At 37.2% G+C, this 11,259-nt stretch overlaps 1 protein-coding gene across 1 annotated transcript in view; it reads left to right on the forward strand.

Moving 5' to 3' along the window:
* The window catches only part of LOC107591084 (msx2-interacting protein-like), a 37,871-nt gene that overhangs the window by 13,530 nt on the left and 13,082 nt on the right, over positions 1-11,259 (forward strand). Inside the window, exons 4-8 of the mRNA XM_016280092.1 lie at positions 8,447-8,607; positions 10,192-10,392; positions 10,489-10,640; positions 10,740-10,865; positions 11,036-11,149. Of these exons, the coding sequence (XP_016135578.1) occupies positions 8,447-8,607; positions 10,192-10,392; positions 10,489-10,640; positions 10,740-10,865; positions 11,036-11,149 (754 nt within the window). The remainder of the gene's footprint in view (positions 1-8,446; positions 8,608-10,191; positions 10,393-10,488; positions 10,641-10,739; positions 10,866-11,035; positions 11,150-11,259) is intronic.

Consider the following 11,259-nt stretch of genomic DNA (forward strand, 5'->3'; position numbering starts at 1 on the left):
TATGCAAATTACCACGCTTCCACACAAAGAGTCATAAAACTCCCCAGTATCTCAAAACTCCCACTTGGGATACCGGCCTTTCTCATTGGACAAGCCCATCTTGAGAGGCGGGAATCTTCTCCGACCTTAAAGGCCTCACACCATGTGACCCGCCCAGAGTCGGTGGTTCGGTTAGATTCTAAGATGAAGATGTGAGCTAGAACGCTTCTGTAACCCCCTAAGTACGTGCCAGGCTTCGGCCTTGACTTTTCCATTCACCAAGATTCTCTGACTCAAACTGGTTCTTTTTCATCAACCAACTTCAGCAAAGATCAACTGGGACCTTCAGATTGCATCAAACCTCTCTTTCAGACAGATGAGACGTGCAAGTATTCAAATTTAGTCTTATTAATTGATACATTAGGTATCATTTGCACCTTTTTACAAAGGTGTGTTTGAACTAAGAATCTGATGTTTCCTTCAGGCTGTAAATCTGCTGAATATCAAATGGTACCATAGTTTCATATTCTTATTTCTCTTCTCTTTACTGCAAAACTGTATGCGTGTGTGTGTGTGTGTGTGTGTGTGTGTATGTTAGACCATTCTAAATGTTAGACCAGTTTATGTGTTTATGTAGGATGTTAGACCAGTTTATGTGTTTATGTAGTATGTTAGACTAGTTTAAGTGTTTATGTAGTTAATAAAACCTTACTTGTATCACACTTGACGTTGTTCATGGTTTTCCCATAACTGGAGTCACTTAATCATGCAGATTTATGCTACAAGCTTTTGTAGAATTGTACAGTAAGGAAGTTATTTCCCTTAACCAGGAAATTAACGTTCTTAGAATTGACAAGACAGTTGACCCTGAGAGGTTCAGCTAAATATCTACAGCGGATCTAAATATTCATAATTTATTATAACTAGATATGATTAATTATTCATATTTCCCTTTTTGAGCTGATTCGCTACAAAATCTATTAATCAGTGCAATTCAGTTCTTTAATATTTGGTTCTTTTTTTTTTTACTTGTATTTATGGACAGCATAAATACAGCCTGGGTAATCACTTGCATGTTATTGTTAAACAGCTGGGTGAAACTTAAATTCATAGACTTCTTGGCCTGCACCTCTGTGCTGTTGACTCTTCATAACCAGGAAATATATTTGTTGAAATAGGGAAAAACAAACATGTACTAGTCGAGGTGCTTTCTCAGTAAATCATTACCAGTTAGAGGAAGTAAATGGAAACCAGTTTTAACAACAATGACATCATATTTAAATGGTCCAAATGTTGAGAAAGGTATCTATATAATTTTCAGCTAAACTATTCATTAATGACAACCCCAATGTTACAGAGTCATGAAGCTCTAAAGGCTTTTTCACACCAAGACAGATGTTTAGTGTGATAAAGAATTTAATTCAATTCGCATACCAAAGCAGCTCTCTTGTCTCTCTATTCTTGTATTTAATGTTGTTTAATAAATGGCAGATTTGCAAAAATTGAAAATTGTGTACCGTTGTTCTGTGTAATGCTGAATTTTTGCGTTTCATTATTGAGCACGTTTGCGGTTTCTTTTGTCCTTGTCTGAACAGACAATCACATGCAAACCTTGTCTTGGTGACAACAGGCCTTAAAACATGTGATGTTGATTAGAGCCCGACCAATATATCGTTTTGCCGATTTTATCGGCCGATATGAGTAGGGCTGGGTATCGAGTTCGATACTTTTTAGGCACCGACCGAATTGCCTCGATACCATCGAGTATCGAAAAACGTCTCGTCGTTCGGTACCACATTTCGATACCTAAGGGGTTAATCTCATCAGCGTCAGTGAGCCAATAAAGGCCCGGGTATACTTCACTTTCCGCATTCCGTTCCGTCTTGCGCTCAGCCGCGTCCGCACAGCTTTCAAAGTATACTCAACCGCAGATGAGAGCGGATGGATGAGCTCGACACAGGCGCAGTTTGACTTGCGTTCTGTCTCAACTTTCACCTCGCGCATGCGCTGTTGTACGCGGACCGCCCGCGCAGTCTCAAAAAATCGCCTGCATGCGGATAGGGTGCGCGGCTGTCCGCGAGCCCTCCTGATGATGAAAATGGCGTAATGTGGACGCGGACGGTCAAAGTATACTTTGGCCTTAAGCCTGCAGCACTAGCTGGTGTGTTCGACTAGAAGAGGTGCGGCGCAGATCGATCAGTGTTTGACATCCGCGAGAGCGATTCGAAAGCGCACGGAGCAGTCTGCGCTCTTTAGCTCTCGTGGTACTGTAATACACCGATCGGTCTGCACAGTCAGTCTGCGTCAAGTCGAGCACACCTACTAGTTTACACCGGTTACACTCAGAGATGTGGCGCACACGTGAGGCTGTAGTGCGAATGCGTCCCAGCCCCCTTAGATGTAAGGCTACATTTACACTGGTGCGTTTATGTTTTAAAATGAAAACAATCCTTGTCATACTGGCGTTTCCACTACATTTTCATGCCGGCTTTCCACTATCTCCAAGCGACAGACCGGTCATTCAGTCATTCAATTCCAATGGAGAGTAGCGCGGGAGCTGCGTGGAGTTCCGATCATATGCAGATGTCCGTTCATACTACACGACCGAAAGCGCGTGTTATGTGGCCATTCATGCAAACTGCAGCATCATGCTACATAAGATAATAAATAAGATTTATATTCCGCTTTTACTCAAAACTCACTTTAAACCACCATCGAGTGTTTGTAATAACTTCCGATTGCCGTCTAATGTGTGTTTTGGCCATGTAATGTTGCTGAAATTAAATCTGTTATTACCTCAGTGTCAGAGCAGCGATCATGGAAGAGAGAACACTGGCAGACAGCGCTGGAAGCTGCTAATGCTCATCAGTAAATCAGTGGAAAATAAATAGAAATCATGATTGTCTGAGCTATGCGTTTTAAAACGAACACGCACTAGTGTAAATGTAGCCTAACAGATGTGTAAACTGAAGACTATTTGAGCTTTATTAAAACTATTTGCACTGATTTATTGTGTTGGTTACATTTTGTTCCTTTGTGCAGTGGCTCAGGAGATGAGTTTTTGAGATTGTATAAACACCAACAAGCTAAAAAATAAAACCCAAGTTTTTATTTTTTATTTTTTTAGATAATGTAATCTTGTTAAAATTGATTTCATAAAATTGGTATCGAAAAAAGTATTGTTCAGGAACCGGTATCGAAGTCAAGGTATCGTATCGATATCAAAAAATTGAACGATACCCAGCCCTAGATATGAGCCTGTTGCAGATATATGCCGCCGATATGAACATTTGTTTTTTACAGAACATATAGACCTTTTTCCTAAGTAAACGATGAGCACCACCATTATGCAGATGAAATGCTTCTAAATGGTGTAATTAGTTAGTTTGTCCAGCAGAGCGCGCTCCATTGTTTGCTACTGGCAACCCAGGTCAGTGTAGTGTAGAGATGCGCAAATGAGCTCAAACTTCACCCGAGTCCGCTGTTTCAAATTATCCGCCTGCCACCCACCAGCACCTATATTTGATCATCACATTACAATGATTCTAACACTGTGTCTAGTGCTGGGCAGTATGACCAAAAATTTATATCACGGTATTTTTCAAAATTATACTGGTTTCACGGTACATGACGGTATATTTTTTTCATGCATGACAGGGTGTTAACCATATTTTCAACTGATTGAGAGAGGAAATACTGCAGTATATTGACTTAGAATGCCCTATTTTACTGTCATGATGAGTGAATATTGTCAAAAAATACCACACTAAATAGTGACTAAACACGACCCCTTTTAATACGTGTTAAACAGGAGTCACTCTCATTTATATTCGCGGCATTGTCTGATAAAATCTACATGCATCTACACTAAAGAGCGGCTATGTTCTTCTGTGTCATCACGTTCTATTAGTTCTACAGCTTCAGTCGTAGGTTAGACGCAGAAGTATAAATTGGGCTTTAGTAACACATACAGCTGTTCCCTCACCACAGTGCAACAATGAAAAGGGACCCCTTTCAAACAGTGTCGCGTTCCGAACATTGTTTAAGCGACATACACCGGTATTGCGGTATTTTAAAAATTCATATCATGACAAAAATAAACACCGGTATTCGGTATGAACCGGTATACCGCCCAGCACTAACCGTGTCTACACCGGACGCGAGCGGCGCAACAAAATACTATAGAACTCATTATAAGCAGTGATGCTGTTTACACTGGATACGGCGCGGTGCAACATGACAAATCTGATCACGGCAGCTTGTTTTTATACCAGCCACGCCACGGCCCAAAACTTATGCTTATTACATTGGTCACATTACATTTAATCAAATCACGATATAGACTAGTGTCTGTGAATATTAAACCGCAAAAAGACTAGTTAAATATGAATCCTCATGTTCTGCGTGTTAATTTGATTACCAGAAAACACACAACACAGAATTTGTAAAAAGAAAAAAGATATATATTATTATTATTTATTTATTTTAGATGTTTACATTTGGAAAAGCTGTGCTTCCTGCATAAACCTGCCCCTGTTGGATTGGCAGTAGTGCTTGCCCTACACAGTTCCCTTGTTTTCTTAATTCAAGTTAAGTGCACTAGTGTAGCGTCAAGTGCACTGATGTCAGGCGTATTTTGGATAATAAAGTTTACTGTTAAATACCCTGCCTCCATTACATATTTTTGTCACATCATTATAAGTGTTTATGTATATACTGTATTCTATATACAATACCAGTCAAAATTTTAGACCCAAGCATGGGAAGTGTGTCTATACTTTTGACTTGTACTGTATTATAATATATACAGTGGGGCAAAAAAGTATTTAGTCAGCCACCAATTGTGCAAGTTCTCCCACTTAAAAAGATGAGAGAGGCCTGTAATTTTCATCATAGGTATACCTCAACTATGAGAGACAAAATGAGAAAAAAAATCCAGAAAATCACATTGTAGGATTTTTAAAGAATTTATTTGCAAATTATAGTGGAAAATAAGTATTTGGTCAATAACAAAATTTCATCTCAATACTTTGTTATAATATACCCTTTGTTGGCAATGACAGAGGTCAAACGTTTTCTGTAAGTCTTCACAAGGTTTTCACACACGGTTGCTGGTATTTTTGGTATCGGCATTGGGCCCAAAAAAACTATATCGGGCGGGCTCTAATGTTGACTGACCTAGTTGACGTTGCGTTCTTTCACTCTGTGATGCTGACCAGGCTAGACACTGTCTTAAGGCATTGGGTCAGCCATCAATGACTGATACTTAATCATTTGTGTGCAAGATGCATTTTGGGAGTGATTGACAAGTGACCCTGCGGCTTTAGGACATCAACACAGACCTTCACTTGTAATGAGATGTGGTACATTTGCATGCCATAAATTCTCTGGAGACTGGACATAGGTCATTTTAAACATCCTTTTCTGCTTGTTTCTATTCTCCTTTAAAGGCACAATATGTAAGATTTTTTTAATTAAAATATCCGAAAACCACTAGAACTGTTATATATTTTGCTGACTTGTGTACTTACATTATCCCAAATCAATTTATCGATAAATCTAAACGATTAATTTCCCCCCCAAAAATCTACAATTTTACTTAAGAATATTTTATTAAACCAAATGAAATCCTTTTTTTAAAGCAAAAGTAAAGTGCAGCATAGAGTGCAAGAAGCAAGTGTCCATCTCATAGTCCAAATCACTGAAATCAAAGTTCAGAATTATAGTGTAAGAATGACAACATATCCACATGTTCTAGTCTACTAATAATAAAATTATAAGCAAAAAACACTTTTTAAAGGAGTGTTTACCAGAATTTATTTAGGAGAAAAATTGAAATGTGCAGTATTTCTGAAAAAAAAGGGAAAAAAAACTTTACAAAATTAAATAAAGTAAATAAAATCAATTAATTGGAGATGCTTTTGATTATTACAATTTAATGTAACCATTAAAATGGAATCCAGAAAATAATGGAAAACAGAATTTGATAAAGATAAAACTGAAACTCAATTCATTAGACAGGCTTTTTGATTAATACAATTTAATTTAAATTTAGCTTAGAGATAATCAACCAGAGGGTGAAAATGTTCTGCTCGTGATGATTTTATTTTTGGGGCACCATAGTAATTATAATGTATAAATACATTTTGTTTGTTAGAGCATGCACCAAACAACCGTCTTTGTGTTATTTAGCTGCAAACTACAGGGTTGGCTTCCATAGGAATTGAGTGCCGTTTTAAATGTTTGTTTGTTGACATGCAAGGAAATCTTGAGGGTGCCTTTTCCATTTTCTTTGACTCCAATATTCCTTTTTGTTTTAAAGCAGAGTTGGTTCTTTTATAAATAAGGGCCATTGTGCATATAAACAAAAAAAATTAAGCATATTGTTTTCAGTGTTGGGCAGTAAGGCATTACTTTGTAACGCGTTACTGTAATTTGATTACTTTTTTAGTAACGGAGTAATTTAACGCATTATAATTTTCAAAATAGTAATTAGAGTACAGTTACAAGACGAGGTCTCTATACGTTACTGCCGCATTACATTGCTGACAGAATGCAGTGTTTTATAATCTAGAGATTGTAAAAAGGATGTAGCACGCGCACTGTCGAGTCGAGTGCCAGTAGATTAGAGACCTGCTCCCGCGAGACGCAGCAGAGTGTGGCACGGGACAAGATGGGCGAGTGCTGGTGCGCGGGTAGACACTCATGTGTGTGGGATGCGGGAGAATAAAATAATTCACGGGACTCCGCAAAATAGAAATATCTAAACATAAAATATCTAAAACAAATAAATTGTTATTCATCTATTGCACAAAAGCAACATGAACTAATATCAAATATAAACAATTAACAGGTGCAAGCGTATGCAGAGTTTCTATTTAGGCTATAACACGTGTTTGCAGCATTGAGCAATGCAGTGCTGAAGTGCTCATGAATCCTCTCATTATAACACACAAATTGTAGACATTATGAAAGATTCATTATGCATATATTTATTGTGTTTTGACAGAGATTTGTGATATTGCGATGAACTGAGATGTCTTTTAGAGATTATAAATGCAGCGCTCTTTGCTGGCATTCTGCCAAACCATGCACGCAGCTCTGTTCTGTGAATGTTGATGCTTTAATAACAAATATTTATCGGGAGCATGTATGCTGGGATTTCATAAATTTCATGGAGAAAAAAGTAATGTAACTAATTACTAATTACTTTTGAAATAAAGTAATCAGAACCGTAACGTGATTACTTTTAAAAGGAGTAATCAGTAATTTGATTACATTTTCAGAGTAACTTGCCCAACACTGATTGCTTTCCTATGAGCTAGTTGTATTGTATGCTTCTTGAGGAGAAAATACTGTAGGGGAATTTTAAGAAACAACTGCTGGTGTATTTTCACACTGCCCACTTGAACTCCCCCCACCCCCGTGAGATCCAGTTGGAACTGGAAATTTCTAGCCACTGCTGGCTCCCTGCCTACTCCCACAGGCCAGCCCCTATCAGCCGCACTTCTGAGCGCGAGAGCGAGTGAGAAGAGAGGGCAGTGCAAAGATGTAAACAGACAAAAGGAAAGCCATGTATATGCCTGAATCATTGAGGAAAGAAGTATCCACTGTAATTTCAGTTTCAATTTTAGGCAGTTAAAATATTTATATGTAGCATTTTAAATGTATAAGCATAATGAAAGAAAAATGGATTTGTGTATATGTATTTGTTTAGTTATTATTATAATATTACAATTGTGCAAGCTGCCAAGTGACTTTATTTGAATAGAAGAACCAAGCACTTTAAATACACAGATTACAATTTTGAACAAATTTCAGCTTTTCATGCAGTCATCTGGTAGCTTGCACATCAGTGGCTATTTAGATATGTAGAGAAATAAAGCATTAATTCACTAATTGAAAATTGAAAATGACTAGCCTAAGACCAGTGTAGTAGTTATGTTGATTTAGTAGACAGCCTCATGCAGATGAATGTCAGATGTGCTTGCCAGTCCTTTCTGTATGAGTGGAGGAATTAGTTTTAGATATCAACCTTTTTTTTTCTCTGTAATTCTCCATTGCAGTTGCCAAATAAGATTACCTAGAGTGTGGTAGATACTTTCACTGTCATTAAGAGGCACAGTTTCTTTTTTGCAATACTGACAGAATTTCTTTTTTGCAATAGTGCCTCTCTGAGGTGGGAAAATAAACTGCATGAATAAACTGTATTAGCTGTTACATATATTATCTTTATTATATGTGCTATATGTTTAGTAGTTAGGTTTTGTAAATTCCCTTGAAGGATTCACCAAAAAAAAAAAAATCTTATGAGGCTTTATGTTTGCCTATGTTGTTATTGATTGATAATCGTTCTGTTCTGCAAAGTTCTGAACCACAGCATTTTTATAGCACTATGTATTTGTTAGTGTTCACCTTTTGTTACAGTCTACATTCTAAGGAGGTTTGTGTTTTTATTCTCTCACAGTAGTGATTCCAGCAGCAGTTCCAGTGATCGGTCTCCAGCTAGATCTGTTCAGTCAGCAGCTGTACCTGCCCCTCCTGCTCAGCCCCTACCTTCACTGGACAAAGATGAACCTCGCAAAAGTTTTGGTATCAAAGTGCAGAATCTCCCTGTGCGCTCAACAGGTGAGCAGGACTTAAAGATCTCCGGCACCGTGCCGGAACTCCGGCGTGCAGCCTTTGGCTGCGGAAAAAAAATAGTCCTACATTAAAAAAAAATCTTGTTGATTGATATCACTTTCGAGTCCATGAGTTCGCCTACCAATGGTATGAGAGGAGCACAGCTTTCACTCTCAACCAAACTAACATTACCAACCAATCAGAATTTTTTGCTCTTATAAACATGAGATGCGCATAATAGTATCCAATTGCAGAGTCGCAGCCCTGATGAATGGAGAAGCGCGACAAAAAGCTGCGTGGCACAATGGTCAAAGATGTCCATCTAGCACATATTTACATAGAATAACTAATTAAAAAGCAGCGGAGCTTTGTAAACAACTCAGAGTAATCATGTCATCTCCATAAAACGATATGATTGCCAGAACAAATTTACCGAGATTTTTGAAAAGGTCCTCTTCACACATGATGGTAATTTACCAGTACTGTACGTGTGAAAGGGGCCAAACTCTTCCTCTGCATATGCCGTGAATTTTAATTGCTTAACATTCATCTGGAAAACAGTGTGTATTAACTCACTAGATATGTGACGTAAATCATTTAGAAACCTTTGCCAACACAGGAGAATACATCAACCTATGTCTAAATATGCCATGTATTGTACATCACGATTTCAAAATAAAAGTTTCTGCATGTGGCCAAATACCAAAATTAAATGGATTTAAACATTGTTTAATCACGCTGTAAAGTGAAACGTCACCAAGCCGTTGGCGCCCTCTGCAGGTATTTGCTTTAATACATAATGTACTTAAGTTGGTTATGTTCATGTTATAGGCATATTATTACATTATGTATTTTAATAGTGTTGTTCAATACAATGTAATTTCTTGGTTTTGATATTTTATTTGAGCCAGTTATTGCCTCACCGTTAATTTATATGTAAATAGTCATACTAAAGCCTGGTTTTCACTTAGGTCTGTTTGTTACTAAAAAATATCAGATTACTTAATTACCAAAATAATCATTAGTTACAGCCCTAGATTAGTTAAAATATTTCTAAATACGACTGCATTGTTTTACTTTTTGTAATTAAAAGACAAATATTTTGTCATTGAAAATTTCTTAAAAATAGTATTAAAATATTGTCATGTTCTAGTGAACCAAGTATATGTATTTTGTCTCGTCTCGTGAGCTAAGTATACTACACCCCTAGTGTCGATAAGCGGGGATATAGCTCAAAATTTTCCAAGTCATACAGCTTTCATTCTTCAGGTCAACCATATGTTCATGAAAAAAAAGATCAGTTTGAATAAAGAAAGCAATAACTTTGCCATAGTATCCTTTCAAATGTTAAAGTTGCCACAGTCATTGCATGCTTTGCATGTGCTGCCCCGCCCCCGGAAAAAGTTCAGGCTCAGGATTTTTTTTTGCTTTAACCCCTAGGTGAGGCTTTTATGAAGTCAAAATGAACACATGCATTTTTCAAACAGCAAAACAAAAAACATTGCTCAACTAATTTAAACATTATATTGGAACGCACTTTAGCGAGACATCATCTAAATTAATGTGATTATGCTCTCCCTATCAATACAGATACAAGCCTGAAGGATGGTCTTTTCCATGAATTTAAGAAACATGGCAAAGTCACATCAGTTCAAATCCATGGTGCCTCTGAGGAACGATATGGATTAGTGTTCTTTCGCCAGCAAGAGGACCAAGAAAAAGCTCTAAGTGCATCTAAAGGGAAGCTGTTTTTTGGCATGCAAATTGATGTCACTGCTTGGCATGGCCCAGGTAGGTTCCTCGCATTTTGTACAGAATCCTTTGTTGTTATTAGATTTAGAAGCAGCATTTGACCCAACATTGTTCTCTAAATCTATTGCTCAATAGAAACAGAGAGTGAGAATGAGTTCCGACCTTTGGATGAACGTATAGATGAGTTTCACCCCAAAGCTACAAGGACATTATTCATAGGAAATTTGGAGAAAACCACAACTTATCATGACCTGCTTAGCATATTTCAGCGTTTTGGAGAGATTGTTGTAAGTAGATATATGAAAGTGTGCTTTAAAAATCGTGCAAGTTTACAAAACAGTCACTATTAACGCTGCATATTTATGTACATATTCTGTTTTTACCAGGATATCGATATAAAAAAGGTAAATGGTTCCCCACAATATGCCTTTCTCCAGTATTGTGACATAGCAAGTGTCTGTAAAGCAATTAAGAAAATGGATGGTGAATACCTTGGCAACAACAGGTTAAAGGTGAGGATGAGATCAGATTATTATTATTGGAGTTTTTTTGTTACATATAGCTAACAGCCAATCCTCATTTAATACAAACATAAAAAAAAAAAAGTGTACTCATTGAAATTAAAAACCTATAGATTACACAGGACATTGGTTGACTTAATGTGAATTTTTCTTTCCTTCAGCTTGGTTTTGGCAAAAGTATGCCTACAACATGTGTATGGTTGGACGGCTTGTCCTCCAGTATTACCGAACAATATCTCACAAGGCACTTTTGTCGTTATGGACATGTTGTAAAGGTGATTTCAAATTTCATTATTAAAATGTTTTTATTATTGTTCTGTTCTCTTTCTTCATTAGAATAAATGCATTGCATTTTGAAGTTCACTTGATTTCTATATATCTATAT

This window comes from Sinocyclocheilus grahami, unplaced genomic scaffold (assembly GCF_001515645.1).
Source record: "Sinocyclocheilus grahami isolate Dianchi unplaced genomic scaffold, SAMN03320097.WGS_v1.1 scaffold137.1, whole genome shotgun sequence".
In the NCBI taxonomy this organism is placed as follows: Eukaryota; Metazoa; Chordata; class Actinopteri; order Cypriniformes; family Cyprinidae; genus Sinocyclocheilus; species Sinocyclocheilus grahami.